The sequence below is a fragment of the Vicugna pacos genome, chromosome 23, assembly GCF_048564905.1.
Source record: "Vicugna pacos chromosome 23, VicPac4, whole genome shotgun sequence".
Lineage (NCBI taxonomy): Eukaryota > Metazoa > Chordata > Mammalia > Artiodactyla > Camelidae > Vicugna > Vicugna pacos.
Window position 1 is genome coordinate 5,917,894 of NC_133009.1, and position 27,826 is coordinate 5,945,719.

Consider the following 27,826-nt stretch of genomic DNA (forward strand, 5'->3'; position numbering starts at 1 on the left):
ACCATTTGATATCACTCATATGTGGAATATATATATAAAAAAGGACACTATGAACTCATCTACAAAACAGAAACAGACTCGCAGACATTGTAAACAATCTTAAGGTTACTGGGGAAAGAGGGTGAGAAGGGATAAATTTGGGAGTTTGAGATTTACAAATGTTAGCCACTGTATATAAAAATAGATTTTTTAAAAGTTTCTGCTGTATAGCTCAGGGAACTATGTTCAATGCCTTATAATAACCTTTAATGAAAAAGAATGTGAAAATGAATACACGTATGTATATGCATGACTGGGACATTGTGCTGTACACCAGAAATTGACACATTGTAACTGATGCTACTTCAATTAAAAAAAAAAAAGACATTGAATTACCATAAGACCCAGGTGCATACCCCCAAACACTGAAAGCAAGTGCTCAAACAAAACCTTGTACAGAAGTGTTCATAACAGCACTATGCACAGGAAACAACCAAAATGCCCATCAACAGATTAACAGAAAGACAAAATGTGGTGTATACAAATGAATATTCCAGAGCCACAACAGGGAGGCAGTACTGACACCTGCTACAATGTGAATGAACTTTGAAAACATTACGCTAAGTAAAGAGGCCAGACACAAAAGGCCACATACTGTATGATCCCATTTATATGAAATGTCCAGAGCAGGCAAATCCATAGAGATAGGAAGGAGATTAGTGGTTGCCAGGGGCTGCAGGAGGGGAGACCGGGGAGGGACTGCTTAGTCGGCAGGAGGTGTCCTCTGGGAGTGGCGGAAGTGTTCTGGAACTAGGTGGTGGTGATGATGCACGGCACTGTGGATGAATGAGATGCCACTGAACTGCACACTGCAAAATGGGTAAATGTTCAATTTTATGCTATGTGCATTTTACCACAAAAAAAGAAAAAGAAAAAAGAAGCAGGCAGAGTTTCTATGCTCGTCTTTGGCAGGAGAGTGGAGCTCGGAGGGCGGCAGTGCTGGCTGGTTGGCGGCAGTGTTAAGAGCGTCACAGGTGGGAGAGAGGTGATGGTGTGGGGACACTGGCCCACACACCAGTGACAACCAGCCGCTGCCCTGGCCCTTCACCCCACCAAAACCATCAAGCCCACAATAAATGCTTTCTGATGAGGGCTCAAGCCATGTGTGAAAAAAGATCCCCTGTGGTGAGAAGCCGGGACATTTCCTGAGATAAAGCCAGAGGAGGCCATTTCTAATGCAGCTGGCTTTCCTGTCAGCTCTAATCTCTGCCTGCAGCATCAGGACCATCTGATTAGGACATCACTGTTATCTCTTCTGGGTCATCGGGGCTGTGAGCCCGTGGGCTGGGGAGGGGGCAGGGAAGAAGCCGTCCTTCCCCTGCAGGGAAGACTCTCCTCCCCACCAGCAGCTGCTTGCATGAGGGCAACTCAGGTCGCCACCTCGGCAAGGCACCCCCTCCCTTCTTTCCCCAAGTCTCCAAGGGACTCACAGATGCTCCCTGGGCCTATCTGCCTGCCCAGCTCCAGGCTCTAGCAGGAAACTCACACACCAGCCAGGCAGCTGAGGCTGCTCTCCAACCACCCAGCCCCGCTGGCAGCCTCCAGCTTAGGGGTATGTTTTCCTAATCTTTGTGAGCAAGGATTTGCAAATTAAGAGACCAGACAAGACCCTTAGCAGCAATTACAAGACTAATAACATTAAGTCTTAAATGGTTATTACCAACTCAGATCCCTTATTAGCTGTGACAGCCAGTGAATCACGGGAGTAGTGAATGGGAACACATATGAAAAAATGACTTTAAAAATTCAATGGTCTTAATCGCTGAGGCTCAGTGCAGCTGTTGGACCAGAGACCCAGCTTCCGGGAAAAGATGTGGAGAGAGACCCACGCACGCAAGGCCTGTTTCTGACTCAGTCGTTACCTGAGGCCTTTTTCAAACCTTGCTTTCACTTCTTGCACGACAGAGCGCCAGTATTTACTGGGCACCCTGGAGCCTACAATATGGTGGGGAGGACAGACTTTCTGGTCAGCCGCATGCTCCTAGCATCTTCCCGTGCACTCAGGCCAGGAGGAAGGAACGACGGACCGGCCTCGGCAGCCAGTGATGGGCAGAGCAAGGACGACTCCCCTGGGGGCTACGGCAGGGGGAGGCAGCGCCCAGCTGCCCTGCTTGAATCGATCTCTCCAGGGACGGAGGCACCAAGCGCAGTGGGCGTGGCTGGAGGTTGATTCTTCTCACTTGTTAGAAGGTGTCGGGAGACGGTGTGAAACAGGCTGAGAGAAAAAGGAGCAGGCGGAGCACCTGCACTAAGGCGAGAGGACCGGCAGGTGAAAAGCCAGTGAGATGACCTCTGGGGGGTCTTTCCAGAAAAAAGGAGCCAGGCTGTGGCCCTAGTCATCGACCCAGGGGCACTCAGGGTGGGGAAGGAGCTGCTGTGAGCCCAGAGTCCCGCACTGAACGCAGCCGGGCTCCACCTCAGGAGAAGGCTCCCGAGACACAGAAAAAAGAGTGGGAGGGAGGGAGGGCAAGGGTAGCGTGAGGAGAGGCAGCCCTGAGAGGCAGCCGGCAGGCCAGCCACTCAGAGCCGGCCTGTTGCCATGACGACGCCCTCCTGCGTGGGATCCAGGAATAAATTATTGATCTTGGACACTGCTTTCCCACCTCCCCAAAGCCCCCAGTGCCCTCTTCACTGCCACTACTAATCTCCTCTCCTCCACCTGTTCCATATTTGCCTCAAAGAGAGTCACTCCGAAACCAAACGGGAGCCCAGAAAAATCACAACGGCCCCCTAACCCTCCCTCCCTCCCAGCCTCCCTGCCTCCCTCACCATCATGCACCCTTGCTGCCCTACCCACCTGTTACAGGCTGAGCTGTGTCCCCCGAACTCATGTGTTAAAGTCTGAACCTCCCGTACCTCAGAATGGGACTGCATTTTGGCCTTTTAAAGAGAAAATTAAGGTAAAATGAGGTCATTAGGGTGGGTCTGAATCCAATGTGATCGGACAGAGGCACCTTATAGAAAGTCCTTATAGAAGAGCAGGTACAGAGGGAAACGCACAGAGGACACAGGGAGAAGAGGACCATCTGCGAACAAAGGAGAGCGGCCACAGAAGAAACCAACCCTGCCGATACCTTGACCTTGAAACTCTAGGCTTCAGAACTATGAGGAAATAAATTTCCATTGTTTAAGCCACTCAGTCCGTGGCACTTTGTTATGGCAGCCCTAGAAATACACCAACCAAATAGGACTTCCTTAAAGCCAGCCGTCATACTGGTGCCACACAGAATGAAAACGTCAACTCAGGAGCAGAGCCAGAGAACTCTGACATCCCACGTGTTCATATAAGGGGCTTCCACGGGCCTGAAGCTGGGAGACAGAGGCACGTGAGAGACAGGACAGCCCAGCCCAGAAACCAGCCAGCAGACCTGGTGCCGGGAAGGCAGGGCCAGGCCATGCAGGAGACTGCAGCCGTCCTGGGTTTCTTGGTTAGGACGACCACAGCAGAGTCATCCCACTTCCCGGGGCCCAGTTCCCTAACCAAAGTGAACACAAGGCTGCCCTGAAGGCAGAACCAGTGGGCAACATGGAATGATAACAGACAGAAGCATCCAAGGCCCCTGGCACAAGGTGGGTGGCCTTAGGGCCCCATTGTGAGACAGAGACAGCACCTGCTGTACTGAGTCCAGTGCGTAAAACTGTGAGGGGTGATCTTCAAGTCAAAGGACAAGCTCTGGGGGAGGATGTGGAGAAACTGGAAACCTGGTGCATCACTGTGGAAATGTAAAATGGTGCAGCCACTGGGAAAACCGGTTTGGTGGTTCCTCCACAGGTTAAACACAGAATTACCATACGACCCCACAATTCCACTCGTAGGCATACACTAAAAAAATTGAAAGCAAGTACTCAAACAAGTACACATACACACATTTTCATAGCAGCACTATTCACAGTGGCCAAAAGGTGGAAACAACCCAAAAGTCCATCAAAAGATGAATGGGTAAACAAATTATGGTGTATACATATGATGGAATATTATTCAGCCAATAAAAAGGAGGGAAGTCCTGATAGATGCTACAATGTGGATTAGTGAAAACTAAGTGAAAGAAGCTAGACACAAAAGGCTACATATTAAATGCTTTCTTTAAGATGAAATGTCCAGAACAGGCAAATCCATACAGATGTTATGTCATGCAAATTGCATCTTAATAAATAACTTCTTAAAGTTAAGCCCTAGGTTATGGGAGGTCTAGTCTCTCTACCTTTATGTATGTTTGACAGACATTTACATCCAGAATGCGCACACATGCACATGATCAGTGATCGCTCAGTACCCCCTGCTCCCCACACACATCTCACTGTGCAGTTAGAGGTCTCCTCACTCTGCCTTTTCCCTCTGCCTCCTTATGTATCATCTTCTCTCTTTTTCTCCATGCATCAGAACGTTACTTATCTTTTAACATCTACCTCAAAGCCTGACTTTTGCGCAATGCCTTCCCCAGCGACCCTAGTCACCAGCGGACTTCTCCCTCCTAACTCCACTGCTGTTAACCAGGTGCCAGTTAAAGTTAATGGAATGGTGTTCTTTGTTTTGTTTTGTTTTGTTTTTTAATTTCTGTGTTTTAATGGAGGTACTGGGAATTGAACCCAGGACCTCCTGCATGCTAAACATGTGCTCTACCACTGAGCTATACCTTCCCCCTGGAATGGCATTCTTGAGTCCTTTTCTCCACGTGTAAGTCTTCTTCCCATATTGAGATTATAAGCTTGAGAAAGGGACTAAGTCGCAAACATACGGTCTATCTGCCAAGCACTAATGCTGCCTCTGTGGTGGTGGCGAAAGCCTGTGGCTGGAGTCAGGTGGGCTGAGAGCTGATTCTGGCTCCATGCCTCCCTCATTGACTGAGCCTGAGTCCCAAGGGTACTCATCCAGGCTCCCAATCAGAGTTCTCGAACCACTATACGGAAGCTCAAGGGAGGCCGATCAGGTAAAGAACCCTGCACGCTGAACTGCATGAGACTACGCTCTGTAAACTTAACATAAAGCACACACTCCATAGCTGCTTGATAAGCAAGGTGAACTGCCCTGCACAACACCCCCCAGGGTTCCAGCGTCCCCGAAGCTGGGGGGTCTGGAAGAGCAGCTGTCAGCACAGTGAAGCCTGGAGAAGGTTCAGTGGAAAACTGCTTCCCACCAAGGACTCTCCAGGGGACTGAACAGCTCCTATGTGGGCAGGGGTGGAAGGGGACCCTGAAGGAGGAAAGACTGGGGCTTCTGGCTGAAAACACCATCTCCTGACGATGCTCCCCGCCAAGACAGAGGAGCAGAAACGCCCCAGGTGAGGCAGGTCTGTGCTGAGCTGGGCCTGTGATTCCTGGGTACCAGAGATGGATGGATGACCAGGGAGGACAGACAGGCTGGAAGAGCTCTGAAAGGGTTCACGCCCACAGGGATGGCAAAGTGAAAGGAGACACTTGTCCCAGGGAGACAGCAAACAAAAGGTTAATCCCAGAGTGGCACACACCCACCTGTCCAAGGATCCGCTCCCTCCTCAAACTGCAACATCTGCCAGGAATCAGTACGCTGTTCCTCGTGGCAGGTAATTAGGTCAGCTTAGAGGATTTCCCAGGTCAGGAGGGTGGGGGGAGGCAAGCCAACCGGGCTCTGCTGTCTAGGGCCAGGCTCCCAGCTGCTGAGCTGGCCCCTTCCCCTGGGACAGGCACTCACCAAGCGGGCACAAAACGAAGGGGCCCCGTGGGGAAAACGGGAGAAGACGAGGCTACCTACACGCAACCCCTGGCTCACTGGATGAGCCCACTGCCCAAGGACTGGGTGAACAAGAGAGAGAGGAGTGGCGAGAACTGAGGCTCTCAGTGAGCATCTATGCACAGGTCAGACAGAAAGGCTGCAGGCTGGAGTGAGGAGCAGGCAGCCTAGCGGCAGTAAGCAAACGATCTAGCAGCCAGATTCCACTACGGTCAGGTCTGGGTTTGAGAGAAACCCAGGAAGCTTGCTTGGAGCCTCGGCACCCCCCTCCACACCAAGAAGAGCAGAGAAGAAGCCAATCCGCTCTCCTCTGGCCCACCCCTCTCCAGCCCCTCCCCCATCCCTCTTCCGGCCACCAACAGAGAGCCAGGTGTGCCTAGAGGATCCTGATGGTGACAGCCACAGGCAGAAAGAGGGTGTCCTGAGAACCCAGCTGAGAAACTCATTCGCACCTTCACCACGGGGATTCCCTTCTCACTCTCCGAGCGGGCAAGCCAAGAGCATCAGCCTTCTCTCAGCATGTCAGTGAGATACAGAGCGGCTGGCATGGGTTTGACACCTCATCAGGAGTGTGCGCTGTATGAACAGCTGTGTTCAGGACACACACATATGCAGCAAACGCCTCCCCCAGACAGAAACAGAGCCTAAAGGACCAGCTCAGGGTTATAAACCCTATGCTTCAACTGGCTTCATCCTAACTGCACCCCAAAGTAATGAGAGCCGGTTACTGAGCCTTGACTGTAAAGAGATGCAGAAAGAAGGCTCTAGGCTGGGGCTCAGAGAAGCCAGTCAAGTCTAAGTGGGGGATATGAGGGACACACACACAGAGGAAATGACCAAAGCTGAAGAGGATTAACATAAAAGAATATAAGCTAATGTGATTATGGGGAACTAAAAGCAATCAATTATCTGCAGCAAATGTAGTGGGGACCTCACTTCTAATATGGACTTGAAGTATATCAAAGCATTTGTTTTCAGCCTCAACAAAAGAAAAATTAGAAAAGATAATCTGTGTAAAAAAGCTATGCAGTAGGTCATTTGGAAACCAAACGTGGATTGTAGATTATCTAGGGTTTGGGCTTTCCACGACATTGCTTCCCATCTGTTTCAGTGGTCAGAAAAGCAGCAAGCCAGGCTGGGAGGAAGCGGCACGGAGACAGTGTGTACTGACACCATCACATCATCACATACAGAAGATGCTTTAGGCTAGGAGGGGCCTCAGATGCGCCCCAAGTCCAAGGGCCTTTCCTCTAGTCTAGGGCATTACTGCCTCTTTCAAACATGTGGCTAAAACTCTGATGCCCCTGAAGACACCCTGGCCTGCTCACCCAGTCGAGGCACGCCTACGAGGCCACGGGAAGCCCCTATGGTGTCACAGCAAAGCTCCCAAGAGTCCTAGGACATGGCCCCAAACTCATCCATCCCCAGAGTGATCTTTGCCAAATGCAACTTTCAGCTGATGGGAGAGAAGGGGCGAGAGTAGTGTCCATCTGGCCACACTCATTTCTGAGCCCCACGGGCAGGTTCTAGCCATGGAGGCCAGAGGGGCAGGCCAGCATCCCAGGCATGGGGGCAATTGGCCTCTGCTTAAATGCTCCCTGAGACACAGAGCTCACACTACGCAAGGCTTCTCAGTTCAGTTATTTGGGGCAGCTCTAGTAGGATCAGATGATGTCTAAGGCCCCTTCCAATTCTAGGATCCAATGAGTCTAATGGTTAGAAAGCTCTTGGGTTAGTTGGACAGAATGATGCTTTTTGTAGTTCTGACATCTGGACTCTCAAAGAACGTGTCTAATTCCATTTCCAACAACAATCTGCGGGGAAGGGGGCACACCGTGTCCACCACCCACCCCCGTCAATCTACTACCTTCTCCCGGCTTTCATGGTGGTTTTCAGACCCCACGCCATCCTAGAATCCCAGTGTATCAGAGCCAGAGGAAATCTTAGAGGTTGTTCTTGTTAACGCTTCCCATCTTGCTATCTTGTAATCACACCAAGAAAGTGCTAACATGATTTGGTTATTTTTGCATATTTTTCAGTTTAAAAATATGCCATTTTAGATCAGGTTATCATTAAAATTTTTATAAAGAGTAGTTTTAACACCAACTTTAATAATGATTATTACCTGCATAAATTCAACTCTCCTCCTTCCCAATTTAGCAAATGGCATATCCTGTCCAATTTAGCTCAGGTTAACTAGATAAGAAAAAGCATTACTTGTTAACACATTTTTAGATGGCATATTGTATCACGTCAGGCCTGGAGATCAAATTATAGTGTAGCAATTTAATCGAATGTTAAGGTATAGTCAGAAGCTGCTCTCACATCATAAAGTTGGAAATTCTTATCTTGCGTGCTTTGTAAATTTGAAATTTTGTCTCTGCAAGAGAGAAACATTCAGACTAATCTGCATGCACTTCTCTGTTATAGGTGTAAATAGTGTTTATTTCCAGTGAATGAAAATCCACTTTAGGGATAATTATCACTTTTTTTTGAGTACTAGAAACATCTTGATGTGCTATATAAAAATTCTGGTTAAATGAATACAATCTGGTGAGCAACATCTTCAGGCACATTTGTAGGATTATTACTGTGCGCCTCATTAGCTCTGCGAAGTTCCATCTGTGTCCTGTCTCCACTCACGGTCCATCATGGATAAACGAAACAATAGATGACTAAGAAAAGCAAAGTAAAACTCTCAGGGCAAAACCAGCCCTGCAGTCGGCAGGGTCCAGCAGAGAACACGGCACCTGCTCTCGAAGTCCTCACACCCCACGCACCAGGAGAGCCCCAGTCTGTTTCATATTAAGGAGGGAAGCATGGAGTAAGGATCTTAACTCAGCAACAACGGACAAGGAGTCAGACGACATCAGCCATCCGAGAGCCCCCAGAGGTCTCGAATCACAGGCTAGGGAAGGAGTCTTGTTCAACCGTCACCCCACCTACTGCTGCACGGAATTTTCTGATCAAGAAGCTGAAGCCTAGAGGATGACTGAGCTGAGGTCCCCTGATGAGTCAGAGCAGAAGGAGGCTTGGCATCTGGCCTCTCGACTCAGAGCCCTCTCCTCTCCCTGTGCACCCAGCAGTGACAGGGTGACTCCAAAGTCCATTGGAGGGTGAGGCCCTGTCAACGGAGCAGACAGGAGGAGAGGGGGACACGCTGTGGCAACACAGACTGTCCTGTTGGCGTGGTCCCCCCAAGCAGCGCCAAGAGTGGCCCTTTCCCCACAGGAGACACTTGATAAGTGGTTCTTGGATGAACAACTGAAATTGCAGGGGTGGGGGTGGCCAGGATTTGCACTCCTGCCCCTATCCCTCAGCCCTGAGTCATGCTGTGTCTGCTCCTGCCCCCTTTCCACAGAGCTGGGACAGCTTCTGTCTCGTTAAGAGAGCAGTCCCTCACCCCCCCAGCTGCTGCACTTCCCGGAGGATAATGGACCAGGACGTGGTGCGGTCTTAGACCCTTCAGGCTGCCACAACCAAACACCACGGACAGGGTGGCTTAAAAACAACAGACTTCTCACAGCTCTGGTAGCTGCCACTGTGGTCAGGTTCTAGTGAGGACCCTCTTCCAGGTTGCAGGCAGCTGCCTTCTCTCTGCGTCCTCACACAGTGCAAGGGATGAGCTAAGCTTTCTAGGGTCTCTGTTATAAGGGCACTAATCCATCCATGAGGGCGCCACCCTCGCAACCTAATCACCTCCCAGAGCCCCCACCTCCTAACACCATCACTTCGAGTATTAGGTTTTCAACATATGGAATTCTGGAGGGACACAGACTTTCAGACCATAGCAGGCCCACCCTTGCAAAAATGAAAGAGTTGGACTAGTGGTTCTCCAAGTGCAGTCCTTGAACCAGCAGCAGGAGCAGCACTTGTGAACTTGTCAGAAATGCACGTTCTTGGGCCCCATCCCAGAACTCCTGACTCAGAAACTGTGGGGGTGGGGCCCAGCAACCCGTGTTCTAAGAAGCCCTGATGAGGCTAAAGTCTGAGAGTCACAGAGCAGCCCGTGTTTGGTCCCTTGCAGCTCTGACAGTTTCTGTCCCAGCATGGAGAGTGAGATGGTGCGCATGATGACGGTGGGATCAGCGAACACTGGCAGAGCTCGGGCAGCACCACGTACCCTTCTGAACACTTCACGTAAAATGACTCAATGCCCAGTGGAAGCCGATCTCCGTAGGAAGACTCAGGCACAAATAGTTGAGGCTGACGAGCCCAAGAATGGGGCTACATCCTTCCACTCAGTGGCTGCTGCCCTCTAAGCCTTGCTCATGAGCCCCAAAGGGAGGCCTGAGAAGCAGGCTCCAACTCAGATGTGTGTGAACACCCAGCATTTACCCAGCCAACTGGTCTCCCTGGGGACACACCTGACCTCAAGTGCTCTAGAACTCTCTTCCCAAAGCGTCAAACCTGACTTTTGTATTTTGAACAATGCAGGCGATTCAATAAACAATGGCCTGCACGGTGTTACTGCTGATTATTTGACTTATTAACAGTGGGGCGGGGATGATAATGTTTCTAAGCTGCAGGTAAAGGTCAGAAATCAGGCTGTAGCACAGGGAACTATATTCAATATCTTGTTAGTAATCTATTTTGAAAAAGAAGATAAAAAGGAATATATGTATGTATATGTATGACTGAAACATTATGTTGCACACCAGAAACTGACACAACATTGTAAACTGACTATACTTCAAATTTTTTTAAAAAGGGGGGAAAAGAAGACGTCAAGCTGTAGCCAGGACCACCAGTGAAATATCCTAAGAAGGACCCTCTGTGACCCCTGTCCTTGTCCTCTGTCCCCAACAGCCAACTACTAGCATGACTCTCAAACCAGAATAAGATCAGCTGAAAGCATAAACATCAGACCTTAACGGTTGTTATTTCTAAGTGACTGGGTTTCCTTATTTGTTCATTTGTTTCAAATTGTATAACTTTTACCTTTATAATCAGCAAACTAACATTTATGAAATATAAACCATGGATTCGTGTGCTTTACTGTATGCATGTTTTACTTTAACACGATTTACAAAAAATAATGATGAAGGGAATTGTAGGATGGCATCCAACCCACTGGGTCCTGGTGAGCCCTGCTAAGAGGTAGTGTCAGTGCCTGGACAGAGGATGGACGAGGACAGGGTAAGTTCCCAGACTTCCCTGGCTGGGGTTCTGGGTCCCTCAGTCTCAGTGTACCCCTCTGCGATTTGGGGAAATGATCACTGTTTCCAGTGGGTTAATGGGAAGACAAAGGCAGAGCCAGAAGTGAGTCCCAAGGCCCACACCAGCCTCCACCTGGCTTTGTGTTCATGCGCTTGCCAGCATCACAGCGGAGACTAATGCAGTTGCGTTCCTCTGGCTCTGGAGGGGTCCTGTGAGCTTCTGCCTCAGAAGGAGACAAACCTGACGACTCCCACCACCACTCCTTGCCCCCATGCCTCCTGCTCACAGGAAAAGCAGCATCTGGGGAGGTGGCAGCAGGGCCGTGGGGCAGCAAAGGTGCTCTGCTAACAGACGATGGCGAGACAACCCAGGGCTATGAGCCGGGAGACTGGGTTCTACTCCTCGCATTGCCGTCACGTTGCCGTCCAGCTTTGAGTGAGTCCCTTCCTCAGGCTTCGTCTTCCTCCTATGCAGAGTGAGGGGCTTGACATAACGTGACTTAACCCCAGGGTCTCCCCAAGCTCAGATGTCTCAGCATCCCACGAGATTCTAAGGCCCCCCCATAACCAAGGAACCCATCAGCTGGTCAGACCTCTGCCTCTTCTTCCTCCAGCAGGAGGGAACAGGGTGGTGGTCAGGGTTACAGCGGACTTTCTGGCGGGGAAGGATTTCCTCAGCATTCAGACAGCACGAAGGTTAAGAGCTTAGGGGGAGGGTACAGCTCAGTGGCAGAGTGTGTGCTTAGCATGCACGAGGTCCTGGGTTCAATCCCCAGTACCTCCATTTAAAAAATGAATAAAAAAATCTAATCCCCTCCACCAGATGAGTCCGACTGGAATCAGAAGGATCTGAGTTGAGGCCCCACCGCACAGCTCACTAGCCGAGTGACCTCAGAAAAAAACCCATCAGTCTTCCTGTGCCTCCCTTTCCAAACTGCCCGTAAAGCAAGGCCACTGGAAATACGTCATGGGTGAGTGTGGAATAAGACACCTATTAAAAGCCCTAAGCTCATAGTAAGCTCTGAATACCTGGAAGCTGTCATTATGATAACCTCACTCTTCTTCTTGCTGCTGCTGCTGCTGCTGCTGCGATGACCATAACCAGGGATGGGGGAGGTCACGGGCTACTAACGCCTAGAACCCATGACCACAGCACACCTCCTGTCCTCCCACTGGTGGCCAGGTTGATAACCAAGGTCCATTTACACACACCTGCAAGAAGAAAACCACAGTGGCTCCCAAAAGACACACATCAGCCTGAGTTATCTCCACTCAAAAATGAGCCCCCTGTAGAGAAAGAAGTCTGCTTTTCATGGAGCTTAACACCTTCCTGCCCACCCCCCACACGCATGCGCACACACACACACAGAGCCAGCGGTCTTCCATCAGTACCACGGAGAATCCTAGGCTAGACTGGGCCAAACATTGAGCAGGTGCCAGCTGCCCAGCTGTGGCTGAATATAGGGCTCAGAGCAGCCCACACAAAACAAATTAAAACTGAACAAGCAAGCTAGCCAGCAGCCACACAGCCAGCGGTGATGCAAGAAGACAATGGGCTGTTCCCAGGCCTGGCCACCAAGTCCCGTGGCTGTTGAGACCAGGACTTGAAACCCTGCCAGAGCTGGGAGGGTGCAGGGATGGTCACATGGTGTTCTGGGCCAGAGATGCTTGAACGGGAAAAGGTCTTGCGTTGGGTGGTGGCCTGCCCTCCCTCCCCCACCTCGGGATCCAGGGCTGGCCTTACACTAGACACCAGCTGAGACCTGTGTCACAGGAGAAGCCCAGGAGAGAGCGAGACGAGGAATCCACAGGCCAAGGGTCAGGAGGGAGGCAACTCGGCTTGGCTCTGTCCTGACTCATGCTGCTTCCTCCCCGGGTCCCCAACTCTCTACATTTTGGTTTCCCCACGTCTACAGTGGAAATGCCACATTAGCTCAGTGTATTGACCTGGTGTGGCAAGGGTATGATAAGGATACAAGTAGATTATAGGAAGCAGAACAAGGAAACCGAAGTGGCTTCATATGCGAAATGGACTCTCATACCCTGGCCTGATACGTGCATCTCACTTCTACCTCTGTTTTGTTGATTTAACTTTATATTGGTTTCCTCACTGTGTCTGTGCCTCAGAAAAGTCATCCCTTTTGGCCCATCATCCTTTTTCTCTATAGATGTGGCTGGCATGAAATTAGGAAATCAGGGCTTAAAGGGACTAGACTGTCCATTTCTTCTGAATTACCCTCCCTCCCCTTTGGAGACCCTCCCTACTGAGCTCATTAGGGGCATAGAAAGAGTAAGGCTCCATCTTTCAAGGCTCCATCCTAAATCTCCTTCTTGAGTCTCCCAGGCTCAAGATGAAAATGAACTCTCTCTCAGACTCCAAGAGCTCTATGGTCCAAACCATGCCTGTGCGTTTATTCTTCATCACCTTGTGTAGTTAGCAGTCTTCACCACACATGGATGCCTAGTGTGCTTGCTCAGTTAGAGTGCAAGGTTTTTGAGGGCAAAGATTGCCTCTTCTTCTCCACTGTAATTCTCACAGGACCTAGCACACAAATGAGCACCTATCTGAGGCTCAGAAATACCATTGGTTGCTCCCCAAAGCCGTTAGGTGTCTTGACTAAGGTAGGGCAGGAAGCCACCAGGAGGAAGTGACGGCAGGGAAGTCACAACGGCTCACTTTCATCAGCCACTTCTTATTTGCTCGGCTTTAGGCAAAGAAATTCATGTGCATTATCTAAACTAATCTTACCAAATCCATGCAGGATAGGTACTATTTAACTCCCTGTTTCATAGACGAAAATTAGTGAAGATTTAAGTCATTTGCCAAAGATCACTCAACTAGTGACTAGAGACACAGATTGGAACCCAGGCAGTCTTGCTCTTGTACACTTCTGCTTCCCAGACCGGATGCATGCCCTTGGGCATCCCACACTGGGAACGGAGGGAAACAGACCTGGGAGGGCAGAAAGGGGAGAAGGCAGATGAATGATCTGGAGCAAAAATAGTCCAAGCCAGCAGAATATCTTTAGCCACCACTGAGTAGTCCTTGGCTTGTTTCGGTCTGTCCCCAACATGCCAGCATCGGGGCTGACCCCAGATGACGTCACCAGCCCATGAAGAAACAAAGCATTCTTGCTCTCAGAAGCCCCACTGTAACCTTTTAGGATGCCATCCCAAAGCCTTCTCTTTATTTTTCAAGGTTTAAGAATACAAAGGAAAGAGGGGATATGCTCAGAGAGGGTTTTCCCAGTTTGTTGCAGAATGGGGCCCTGACCCTCGCCTTCCTCCTGCCCCACATCAGCCTTCCAGAACCTTCCCGAAGGGCCCAGCCACACAGCATTCACAGTCCTGTGCTGTATCTCCTTTCACCTTTGCTTTCTCCTAACGTGCACATCTCACAGTCCCCAGCTGTCAGTGAGGAGTGGAGGCCCCCGCAGCTGTGAAGGCGGCTAAATGTTACAGGAATAGAGCCAGAGACCTGGGGCCCCACCTGCCAACCCATCCAAGTCCCAGAAGCCCAGCAGACTCATGCCGATCCCTAAACTACCCAGGGCAGGTTGCCCTGGAGTAGCTGTAGTCCACGGGAGTGAAAAGATGAAGCACGAAGACCCTGACCTCTACAGTCAGACGGGGTGTTTAACAACGTTAAATGACACAGACAGGTCGTGGGTGGCCAAGCTTTCGGGTGACGGGATGCACTTTCAGCCCAGGCCTAACTGGAAGTCTTCCTAACTGGAAGTCTTCATTCCCATGAGGGGCAGCAAGCTGACCATGCAGAGCCAGAGACAGGAAACAGAGCTCAACACTAGACATTCTTAAAGAGAAAGAGAAGAAGAAAAACCCAAATATAAAATGGGTATTTAGCAGAGACATACTGAAGCAGTACAACGGATAAACTGTCTGCACTTAAAAATAAACTTTGAACAATTCATAAAGTTTAAGAGCGTTCTGGATGTTGCAATACTGGTTCTGATGCAGGGAGCTCAGCACAGAATTTCAGGGAATACGTAAGACAAAAATCAGCCAAGTTAGAACGCAGCAAGAGGACAAATGTGGGCCAGATATGAACAGAGAGCTAGTCATTTCTCAATGAGGAGCATTAGAAATTTGTACCCAAAGCCCACCGTGGGAAACCTGCAGCATCTACGTGGTCATACTTGCTCCCCGCCCAGTGAACTTGTACAGTTCTCTTCCTCAGTGTGGATTCAGTTAGTCTCAGCTAATACCTGATAAGGTCCTGAGTTAAAGAAGTCTTCTAGGTAAAGACAGACAAGCACCTGGACTAGGCGGATCCCTCCAGACGGGTCAGACCATGCAAATCAGCCCTCCCTCCTCTTTTATTGAGCAGCTTAGCCAGGCTGACTCCTGGCGGGATGTGCCCTTGTGACATGGGCAACATTGCTGAAGCTGGTGGGCGGGAGAATAACAGACACTGGGACCCCCTCCCGGGGCTAAGTCTATTGGAGGAGACCCCTCTACACACACCGCAGGATGGGAGCGTGAGCAGCAGATGATGAAAATATTCTGCCCATGTTCCACCTGCAGATAAAGGGAGGCTCATGAGATTGTTCCCTTTGTGGTTCCCATTTTCTTTCAGTACCAGAATGAAAGGTAAGCTTAGGTAAGCAAAACAGACGAGAGCTGGGTTCAGTGGCTCTGTCGAGCAGGGAGGGGATGGTGGGGACAGATGGTGACTCTTCTACAGGGAAGGCGTCACAGCCTCTGCCTTGGGGCCTGACAACAACTCTGAGCAGCGACTCTCCAGCGCCATGGTGGCCAGGACTCCTGTGCCATCAGACCCATTCCCTAAGTGAAGACAGGAGTTTCTGTGATGCCCAGGTTCTTACTTCACTCTCAGTACATGTGGCTCCCAGACAAGAAAGCTTCTCAAACAAGGAGCCGTCAGCCCACGTGAGAGCCCAGAGCTGCCCGCAGGGTAGTGAGCCAGGATGGGGAGACTCCAGAGTCAGATCTAGTTCCAGCTCTGTCACTTGGAGAGATCCTGCTTCAGGACCATTCAGAGCCCCCATTTGTCCCCATGTGATGGAGATAAGAACATCCAATCCAAAGGTTGTGACGAATCAAGGAGGTGATAAAAGCCGACATCCAGCACAGCACCTGACCCAGAGCAGGTGTCCAGTGGACAGCTCCTCCCTCGCCCCTCGCTGCTCTGTGGACAGAAGCATGCACCGTGGGACCTGGGAGGGTCTCTTAGAGCAGGGGTTGGAAGACCAATACCGAGAGCTTAGCCAGCTGCTTTTAAAATGAATCCCTGCACAATCATTTATCTGCACAACACGAGCTCTTTACAAAGCCCTTTCTCCTACATTACTCTGTTTAAATTGTCCTATTTGGTAGGCACTGTTATCCCCATTTCGCAACTGAGAAAATTAAAGCTAACTTGCTCTGGTCCTTTTAGATCCCTAATTCGTCTGCTCTTCAGACCCCTAATCCAGTGCCCTTTCTGCCACCTCACACTGGAACAATCATCCGTTCAATGTCTATTTCTTGAAAGTTTACTACATGCCGGGCATGGTTCTAGGCACCGGGTGCCCACTTTGGCTGGTTCTGGGAGTTAGAACTGGCCACCTCTAGACCAGCCACATTCTTTGGTCGCTCATGGCTGATGGTACATCCCTGGGAGCAGTGGCCAAAGCGATGGAGTGAGCCCACCTTCCAAGTGAGGACTACGGCAGGGCAAGGCTGGTGACATGAGACATTCTGTGCCCTCGAGGCTCTTAGTCTCCTAGGGTAAGGACAGAATAGCCAGGTAAAAAGCAGATCAGCTTTTATCAAGCCCCTGCTGGGCATAAGTCTCTGTATGTGGTACTGTGGGGGAGAAAAACCATCCAGACAGCCAGTGGTTCTCAGCCTGGGCTGGACATTAGGATCACCAGGAGGGCCTTTAAACACTCCTGTGCCCAAATCCAATGTTCAGAGATCGTGATTTATTTGGTGCAGAGTGGGCCCCAGCATCAGTATCTTTAAAAATCTCCGCCCAGTGAGGCTAATGTGTTGCCAGGTTGAGAACACACGTGTACGGCCTTGCCAATCAGAATGTGGTTTGCTGACCGGGAGTATTGGCATTACCTGGGGGCTGGTTAGAAATGCAGAATCCAGGCCCAGTCCAGCCCTGCTGACTCTGCCTCTGCACTTTCACAAGATCCCCAGTGACTCATGCACGCATGGAGGACGGAAAAGGGCAGACTCCTCCCTGTGAGTCAACCAGAGAAGTCCCTCCCCAGCCCCAGCCGGGAGATGCAGCCCACCTGCCCCCCACCAGGCAGTGCGCACCCCTTGGGAGCAGAGCAGGAGGCTCAGGTGACTGTGAAGAGCCACATCCTTAAGCTCAGCTTCTCCTGTCTCCTCCAGATCTGCACCTGAGACTGCATCACAGATCTGCACGTACAAGAGCTGCTGGAGTCCAAACGAGCCCCTCCTGGGACAAGGACGGAGTCTGAGAGTGGACCCTGTTACCATTTAAGTGACAAGAAGGAAAAGGAGTTCCTTCCCCCTTCACAGTTTTCTCCCACTCCCCCCACCCCGCCCCCCAAGCGCTCTTCACCACAGGAGAGGCAAGCTCAGGACAGCAGCGCCTCAGCACAGCCCCCGTGAGACAGCGAGCTGCCTGACCCACCATAAAGGCGGCACTGTCACTGCAGGCATGGAGGTGGCTGGTACCAGCGCAGCCTCATGAAGCAGGGAATCCTCGAGAGACGGCCAGACAGAGACACACACATAAAACGGCCCCTCCAGCATCCTGCACCCCTCCCCCAGCCCTGTATCCTGCCACCACTTCGGTCTTTGTTTCTGTCTATCGGTTGTGTGTGTGCGTGTATGATTTTTCACACGTGCCTGCCTTTGCTCTCCCATTAGACTGAGATCAACTATCCCTGGCTCCTCCTTTGTCACTGCCCACAGTACCACGTACAGAGACTTTTGCCCAGCAGGGGCTTGATAAATATTATTTGTATTCATGTGCACACATTTTCTAGGAGTCAGACCCACAGCTCCAGGCTAACAAAGAGCTACTCACAAGCAGGCATTTATTAAGGATTACTATCAGAACACTGAGATTCTATGAAAGAAAACTGTAAGGCATGGCTTTAAAAAGCACACACAATCTGGTTTAGGAAACCAGACTTCTACATAGCAAGCCTAAGACCAGAGACCCAGAAAAACCAAATGTGTTTAGGATACGGTTACAGAGATCTCTGTGCACTGGCACGTGCCAACACATGGAAATTTCTGCTCCAGTCTTTTGGCAGGTTATTATTACTTGTTTATTGATTGGCATTTTAAGACATTTCCCCACTCTGGTACCTCTACCACGGACCCACACCTCATCCATTAAACGAGGTAAACAAGATGAAATGATGCCTTGAGTCAGAAAGGGAGATAGATCAAGACCATGAACTTCGCTCTGCTGACTGTCAGATGTGCTGATATAACAGCAATCATCTGTCCCTCACTTCAGCGCAGAGTCAACTGTCCAGGGCCATACACATTGTGTTGCTGGCCCACTCAAGGCTCCAAAAAGTCTCAGATCAGGTCCTTGGGACCAGAGCCAGAATCCAAGGAGCCTTCTCCCTGCCCTCGAAAGGAAAACCGCAGTGCATCATGTATGGTTGTTCTCATTGGGACAAGTAAAAAGGGCACAATTCACAGCCCAGGAGCAGACTTGCAGTTCACATTCAGCATGGGGTTTTTCTCCAGCACTGTGTCAAATTCATCCCCATCCAGTAGTCCATTTTTACCCCAAGTCAAAGAGGCTTAGGTATGAGGGCCAAATAAGCAAAGGTAAGCGGCAAATTACAAGGATTCTGACGCTAGAGCTGTGCAGTTTAATACAGCAGCCACTAGCCACACATGGCTATTAAAATTAAATTAAATTAAAAGTTCACTTCTCAGCCACATTAGCCATATTTCAGTCCTCAGTATCCACTTGTGGCTAGTGGCTACCATGTTGGACAGTGCAGATACAGAACATGTCCATCATCACAGAAAGCTCTATTGGACAGCACTACTGTTGATCATTTAGACGTTTCATTTGAAGCAGAGTAAGGTCTTCTGGGAAATTCTGTTGCTCTCTCCATGTGTGCTGGAGAGGTTTTAGGTACTCTGAAACATTGAATAGAAAGAGTACATTTTCACAACGAGAGAAGCAATGTACTGGGATACTCATGTAAATACAAAGACTCTAAGGCAGATTTTACAGGGCTACAAACTGGGTCATTTTAGCATGCATATGTGCACACACATGCTCGCTCCTCCTTAAAAGGGCCATTACTCGTTTCCCCCAACCCAAACTTTTGCTTTCATCACAAGGACTGTGAAGTCAGATGCTGCAAACTGATTCGCTGCCAGAAAGCCCACATGCTACCCAGTCCTAGCCAGAATTGTTTTCCAGATCCCTTTTGGGTGCTTCTAAGCATTCCCTGGCTTTACCTTCTAACCTGGCATCACTGGGAGAAAAATCTTTCAGAGGGCAGGTCAGGACCCTGGACAGCAGCAAGCTCCCTACCAGAAAAGGTTTCAGGACTCCCCCTTTCCCCAGGCACTCCAACAGAAGGGACTATCCCCAGATACCATTAGGTGCCTGTGAAGGGATTTCCCGTTCAATTCTCCTAACACCACAATCTTGCCTTCAGAGCAAGAGCGAGCTCAGCAAAGGAGCTTCAAATGCTCCCCACCAACTCCAGGACAAAGTCCAACTCCTTAGTCAGAGTCAAGAGTCTCTGGAGTCTGGTCTCAACTGGCCCCCCCAGATGCACTTTCCACTGTCCCAGCCTGGCCAATTCAACGCCCAAGCATACTTTCCTTCCTCTAGACCTCTGATTACGCTCCCTCACCCCACCAAAATCTCCCCAAAGGACTTTAGTCTACATTGGTATCTTCTCTTCTCTGACACCCCAAAGGATATCTAGTTTAGATCTTGCTTTAGGGAACTTAATTACATATCCTCTTGTACAGTCAGTAGGTTCTTATGTAGTTTTTAAAGTTCCTAGTGGTCTGGTATGTGGAAGAACTAGCCCTGCCTGCAACTAGCCATGCAGCCATAAGCAAGTCATGCCATCCTTCTTTATCTCAGTTTCCTCTTAATCAGTAAAATAATGATACGGGACTAAACCATCTCTAACATTCTATGAGTTGAAGATTCTCTCAAGACGAGCTGCCACCCAGAAGTGTGCTATGCACAAAATAGAGGCTTCAAAGACTAACTGCAGATGGAATGAATACTATGTAAAAACAAGCCAAGGCTCAGCTCAGGGCTGGGATCAGCCAGAGAACTCCGATTTAACTCCCAACATGAGTCACAAAGGCTTCATTTCCATTCAGCCTGTGACGATGATCAGAAAGAGATCCAGTTTCTGTCCTTGCTTCATCAGCATAGGAAAATTGCCTGTGGCTTCAGAGGCATTTTCTTTCATAAAGAACACGTCACATCCAACATGTGGAAAAATACCACACAATGGGTATCGTAACAGTGGCATTGTAATAATGTCTGCCATACAAACACACATGGATAGGCCAGCCAACACCTGACAGCAATGTACTAACTCCACTGCTAATTATGCACAAGCCCAGATAAGTCATGGAAAATAACAAACAGCATAGTTTTTGCTGGTGCCCCCAAGTAAAACTCTGGCTAGTCTCTCACAAGTCAAGAATTTCCAAGCGGGAGAGAGAATTGACTTAAAATTTCAGCTCAATATTATATTTCTTGTCAAAAATGACAGTTATAATACCTCCTCATGTTTAAAATTCTATTCTCAAAGCATTCAGTTTATGGATTTATATACAATTCAGAGTATGGATCTATATACAATAGGATACAGGGATGACTCTTTCCCTCTTGCACATGGAGAAATTAAGGCCCAGAAATGTTTAAAAACTTTTGCACTACAAATAATGATCACACTAGAACCAGAATCCAGTTGGAAGAATTTCAGTAACATAAGCAGTATGCACACACGAGGGCACATGCACAGGTACACACACACCTTCAGAGAACTCTTAATCTTATAAAGAGAAGAGTTATGAAACTCACTGACCCTGGAACTGGAAGATTCCACAGAATATTTGCCCAAAAAAAGCCACTGCCAAAGCAAATTGGCTAGCATCAGTAAAGAAGCAGGAAACTCTCATTAGTGGGGAAAGTCCTTGGAATTCCTCTGCCAGCCATTCACTCTCATCCCAGAAAGTCACAAGATCCGAGAACAAAATTTAGTATCTGGTCAACCCACCCCAATTGGCCTCAGCTGGATCCAAGAAAGTGAACTCAGCATGAACGGCAGAATCATCCTGTCCTGAACCCTTCCCCAAGCTGATCGTCCCAAGTGCTCAGAGAAAGAAAGCAGTGAGACCCCGCTTTAGGAGAGTGAAGGCTCCAGCACTCAGGGTCCTCTTGGATCACATCTCAATACGCTGTTCCAGACACGCCCCTCACTACCAAACAACATGCACCCACCTTCCGAGCCATGCCGTTTATTCGTCCTGACTCAAACATCCCCTGCGCATCCCTGCCTTTCAATCTGCTCTTCCTCCAGCAGCTCTGATTCTTAGGTCTTCAAGTCTTGATGTCTCAAGACCCATCTCAAGTACTTCCTCTTGCAAGAGGTTTTTCCAGGTCTTTGAAGTCCTATGTAATCTCCTGTCAACCTTCAGGCATTTACTGTCTGGAATTAGCAAATATTTCTTATGTTTGAACATATATCTCTTATCTCCTCTGGGGTAGAGACAAGGTCCCATGAGGCTCCAATTTGCTCTAGAAGATGGTGCAGTATTCCTTACCCACACAGCAGGTGCCCAAAAAATGTTTAGTGATGATGACGAGAAGGATAAGACTTCTCTAGAGGGTCATGTCACCCAAGGGCAGAACTTAGTATGCAACTGCATACACAGAGCTGGGTGGGGCGGGCAGAAGGAGCTCAAAAGGGAACCCATCTGGTGGAAAACAGCCCGCACAGCCTTCCTCCGCCGCCAGTGCCAGGGGCTTCCTCATTCTAGGACTGAGTCAGAAATCCTCCCTTCCTAGCCCTGAGCCACTGATCCCAAGCTGTTTATCTCGTTAACTCTGTTTATTGTGATCCTGGTAAGAGGTTCTGAAGCCCTCCAAGCCCCTCTCTAATTAAATTCATTAGAACAGATTGGAGCTTTCTTTCTGCATCTCAGAAAAATTAACAACACGATTAGCATCATAATGATGGGGAGAGGGGCTGCCAGGGAGGCCTTTCAGGAGGGGCTGGCCCAGCCTGGGAGGGGAAGAGTGAGGAGGAGCAGGTGAAGGAGAAGGCAGATGCTCAGGCAGCTGCTTCTCGGAGGAGGGGAGCCACAGGGGCCAGGAGGGGATGACCCACCGGGCCCCAGGCACTCCAACTTTTTCATGGCATGGCTTTTGGGAAAGGAAAGGCAAGACAAGAAATTAATCAATGACATAATCCCAGAGATACGGGCTTCTGGGACTAGAGACTTTCAGCAATCTTCTAGCTTTACAGAGAGAGAAACATATTTAAGCTCTGTTAACGGTGGAGCCAGAAGTAAAATATAAGTCCCTCATGCTCTGCATGAGGACATACTTTTATGTAAGAATTTACTGCAGGGGCCTGGGGAGAGCAGACAGGGTGAGGCACGTCACTTCTTCCCCAAAAAGCCTGAACTCCCTCAAGTTTTTGCTTATGCCCCTGGTGGGTGCCCTCATCTAGAAAACTCTCATCATCCCTTCCGTTTTAAAATTCTACCAATTCTTCAAGGCTAAGGTCCATTCCCACCCCTCTGTGTAGAGCAGCTAGCATGTGGTGAGTATTTACTGCCAGCCTGGGAGGGTGTGGGGCCCTTCACTGCCTTATTCCATTTAATCCTTGTAACAGCTCTTCAAGGTTCATATTAATACCCCCATTTTACAGACTGGGAAACTGCGGATCCTCAGTAAGTGAAAGAACCAAGATTCGAATGCAGGTCTGTCTGATGTCAAAGGCTGAGCAGTTTCTATGATACCATGTCACCTCCCTGACTCCCACAGCCACACTGAGGCATCACTCCTTCCCTTGGAATTTTACTGTCCAACATCTTACGTTATTTCCAAGAGTTTTCACATGTCTCCATCTTATTTCCCCTACTTGAAAGCAGGAACCAGATTTCCGTATTCTTCAGAAGGTACTCAAAAATGCCTGCTAACTTCTAACAGATTTCCCTAGAGAGCCTTGCACAAGTGGATAAAGCATTCCAGTCCTACCAGGGGCAGTGAGCTTACAGGACAGGAGCATGGAATTTGATGTCAAACTAATATAGGTTTAAATTCTAGTTCTGCAACTTACCTGTTCTACAGTCTTAAATTACAACCTCTCTGGGTCTGTTTCATTGTGTGTAAAACCAGGATTCGAACAATACTTCTTTTGTAGGGTTAATCCTTACGGAGACTAAATGAGAGGATGCATATAAAGCACACAGTAGGGTGCCTAGCACATAGTAAGCGCTCTCTAATGATGACTATTGTATTATGTCACTTTTATTTTTCCTGACTTGTCTCAAAACCTAAGGAAAGGAGGCTGGTGTAAGAGTTCTCAAGCTGGCTGGCACAATCTGACCAGGTCAGCAAAGATGTCAAAGTGCCTACTCAAGCAGCCAACGCAGCCGTTAGCTCCCAGAGCGCTCCTTTGCAGCCCCAGGGACCAGGCTGTATGCGTGTAACATCTGCCCTTGCAGCGGGGCTTGGTCTCCAGCTGGGCGTCTGGAGTAAATGCTCAAAAGTTTGACATCAGGCTGCTTGAGCCAAAGTGCAAGTCCGTCCAAACAGTGCGGTGCAACCGCCCAGGTCCTGCCGCCCACCGGGACCGTGAAGCTGTGCTCCTACTATGCCAGGAACCCAGCTAACCTCTGTTAGAGCACTTCCTGTACTGAATTATAATTTGTTTTTCATTTCTGTCTTTCCAACTCGACTTCTATGCTTAGTTCCTGAGATACATCCCAAGGGTCCGTACACACTAATGAAATGAACTGCTCCGAGGGTGAGGCTGGGCGTCCCTGTTCTCAGGCTCCTTCCCAGTTCAGCTGGGTGCTTGTGGTGACCTGTGCTCAAGAGAGTAACTTCTAAAGGATCCCCCATCACCACCCACCTCCTCTCCCCTACCTGGACTTCTCTGATGACTCCCACCTGACTCTAACCTCCCAGAACTCCAAGGCCCTTCCACACACACCAGAACTCACCATGTGTTTACTCATCTGGTTTCTGAGCACATACTTGTGCGTGTCTTTGCTGTTTCCCCACCAGACAGGAGCTCCTGAGGGCAGAAACTGGGCTTCTTTCCTCTAACTCACGCTGACATTCTAAGCATATTCTGACCACACTTTGCCCCTAAAATGCAAGTGCTTAGGAAATGGGAATAGGAGAGTTAAGCAGCCTCGCTCTTGTCCCAGAGTTCCTCCCATCAGGCTGAAGCAGGACCCAGCAGGGTGCAGCTACACCAGAATCCTCTCTTCCCCCCTCAAGCCAGAGGTCTGGTGACATCTTGCATCTCACCTCCTCCCTCACCTCCTTCTTCACAGTCAACTTCAGGGTCAGCCCTGAGCCATCACTCTGATGGCATCTCCTAGCTGCGGAGGAGGGGGGGCTGATGCCGCGAGAATGAAAGATGCTGCTGTTCAACATCCCTGTCCCCATGTCTGCACTCAAGCTTATCTGTGTTATTTGTCTGATTTCTTGTCTCTCTTCCCCATGACACTGGCAACTCTGAGAGACCCTGTCTTACCTTTCATCTCTGCGATCCAGCACCTAGCAGAGCAGCACTTGTCATTAGCAGTCGCTGAATGAATAAATATGTAACGAGCCTTAAATTCTTCTCATTTCCTTCCTCCTTCTTCCCCGAGGCCAAACAGACTGAGTACTGAACTTCTCTGCCTCTCTCGAATTTCTTTTTCTAGACTGAGTGATGATCCTCCCACCCCAGCTCTTGGATGGTCTTGGAGAAGAGTGGCGCCAGGAAAAGGGAACACATTGCAACAGAGTGATGGGAGCCTTGGAATCCTGTCTCTCAGTCACTGCAGAAATAGGGCCCTCCTCTGCACCTCCCTCCCTCCGCAGATATCCAAAGCCAGAACCCAACCCCCAGATATCAGCCACCTCCTCAGTGTGCCCCTGAAAGATCCGGCCAGTGAGCACGGTCTGCGTCAGCCCACAGGGAGCTAGCCAGCTCTCGCTCCAGCTCTGCAGGGAGCTGGCTTCCCTTTCTGCATGCCTCAATTTATCCCTGTGTAGCCTTTGTGATGTCAAACAAGGGATAAGCGGTGAGATTCATTGCACAAAACTGAGAAACATGTACATTGTTATCAGAATCCCCCATTTAATCCGAGCCCCAATCAAGCATTTCAACGTCAGAAACTTAATCCAATCAGCTCTCGACAACGGCTCCAGGTGATGATGCCTCCTCCCTGGACCAAGAAAAGCAGGCAGACCTGGGAGCGCTGATGCCAGGAAGGCTCCCCTCCCCACCCCCACTCATGATGGGAGGGCACGGAAGGTTGACAAAGCAGAGGACAGCCAGTGCCCCAGCCACACACCACCCGCCCTTGCTGGGCACTGCCTGAGTCCCATTCAGAGTTGCTGCTCATGAGCTGAATCAGGAGTCCACTCAGATTCTAAAGTGAGGGAGACTTGAGGAGAAGGGACAGGATCTGTCAGCAATTTGCTCTTAACCTCCAATTTTAGCCTTGGGATTTTAGCTAAGGTCCCCAGGGTGGAAATTGGGCTGCCATTTGCTGTTTCACGGTGGCAAACACAAATTCTGGGCTAAGTGTGAGTGAGCCTCCTCATTTGTGTTATTCTCTCTCTCTCTCTCTCTCTCTCTCCTCTCTCTTCCTCTCTCTTTCTACATACACACACATACACACACACACCCCTTCAGCTGAAACCAAACACAAGAGGAAGAAATTACTCTCTCAGAAGTGTCAGCTCTGTCAGGACAAAAGGTAGAATGTATTAGATGCCCGGTAGACCCACCCCCCATCTTCAATTCTTCCTGCCACGCAATTCCACCAGATCCAATCACCCCCAAACCAGCGGGAGATAGGTCTCTGCCTTGCTGCTTCTACCTACCCCCTGCTCCCACAGCTGGTATGGCCCCATCCCCAGGGGCTCCCACTCTCTGCACACATTTTCCCTGGGCTTCCCCTACTTATGTCTCAAGTTTGGTGGGTTCTGAACCAGCCGGTCTCCAACTCCACATAAACAGTTCAACTCCTGCCCAACCAGGTCTGCCCTTGCAGGAGATTTGACAGGGGCGCAGCAGGGCTCATCACATTTCCAAGGGTAGATAAAACACACCAAGCCCTCATCCCAGGGAGACAGACAGGCAAGAAAGGGGCATTGTCACCCACTCCCCTAACTGAGGAAGAGGGTATCTGCCCAACACACACACACACACACACACACACACACACACACACACACACACACCACTGCCAAATGCCAAGGAAGGAATCAGGAGCAGAACTTGGCTCTGAGCAGGAGAGGGGCTGCCATGGGGACCAGAGTCTAGGTGATTCAGCACTCTGCCCACTCTCAGCCCAGCCCATGGGCCACTCATGACAGCTTCCGATGCCAAAGTGCTGACTTGGAGGCTGAGGAAGAATCCTTTCCAAAATCCCAAATTCTCCAGCCCTTAGTGGGGCTCCTCTTCCAGGCCTCTGCATCCCAGGGCTCAGATGAAGACCAGGAAGAGAATGCTCAGCCATCTGTTTGAACCCTGCTTCTTCCCAATCCTGGTTTCCCTATGCTTCATACCTCCTCCCCCCGTCCATCTAGGAAACAAACCTGAACTAGGGGCAGAGGGCAGCTGAAGAAGAACATAAGAGAGGCCTGCTAACACCCAGCATCCTTTGCCCCCAAGCCATAAATAGGATCAAACATACAGAAAAAGGTTATAAGTGGATTCTGCAACAGCGAGTACACAGGGCCTTCAGAGCCCTAGGCCTCCCCAAGCAGGGAAGGAGGGCCCAGCGGCAGGTGAGGGGGTTCAGCACAAGCCGTGTGACTACAAACAGCACCAGGAAGGGCAGGTGGGGAAGGTGATGGGCGACAGGCCAGCTAAGAGCCAAGGGGAAGAAAATGGGGTTCCTGAGACGGACTATGTTGGAGAGGAAACCAAGAGGCAGCTGGGAAGGGGCTAGGACAGGGTGTGCAGAGGGGACCTGGGAAGGATAGAAACTGTGAAGGAGCTAATGGAGAGTCAGGCACCTGGAGTAATGGGGGTAAGAGCTGGGGACCAGAAGAGGGAGGGCAAGGAGAGGGGCCGATGTGCCAGGCAGGAAAAACAGAAGGGATGGGGTCATACAAAGTGGGGTGTGGAGGTAAACAGGTAAGGGCAGGGCTCGCGGAGGAGGCAGGCGCAGAAGGAAAGGGGAAAAGAGTGAGGGGGCAGGAAGGGGGAGGGGATACGGCCAATGAGACAGAAAAGGTGTTGGGGCGGGCAGGGGGTTGGGAGCTGGATGGGGCAAGGCCCAGACTGGGACATAGGATGGATTCAGGGCAGGTAACGTTGTGGAGAGGAGGTCGGGGATGTGGGTGGAGGGGGATGGGGACAGGTCAGGGGACGGAGACGGACAGAGGAGGGCGGGAACAAGGGGGTGTCTCTGGATGGGTTTCCATGAACCCCGTCCTACCCCCAGCCCCATCTCGCCGGTGTCCGCGCTCACCTACCTGCGAGGGCTCGGGCTCCGGCCCTGGGCGCAGTCGGCGCTGTGCGCTGCCGGCGCCGCCGCTTCCCCCGCGTCCGCTGCAGCGCCGCTCGCCGCCAGCCGCCGCATTAGGGCAGAGACCAGCCCGTGCGCGTCCCCGCGAGCCCGGCGCGCCCCGACACCCTGCGTGCGCGCCCCCGCGCCCCTCCCTTCGCGCGCCGAGCGGGGACCCGGACTGAGGAGGAGGAGG

The 27,826-nt window shown here is 50.3% G+C and overlaps 1 protein-coding gene across 1 annotated transcript in view; it reads right to left on the bottom strand.

Annotated features, from left to right (window-relative positions):
• NFASC (neurofascin) overlaps positions 1-27,714 on the bottom strand; it is a 175,411-nt gene extending 147,697 nt beyond the window's left edge. The window contains exon 1 of the mRNA XM_072948373.1: positions 27,599-27,714. Within this exon, the coding sequence (XP_072804474.1) occupies positions 27,599-27,705 (107 nt within the window). The 5' untranslated portion in view covers positions 27,706-27,714. The remainder of the gene's footprint in view (positions 1-27,598) is intronic.
• Between the last annotated feature and the right edge of the window lie 112 nt (positions 27,715-27,826).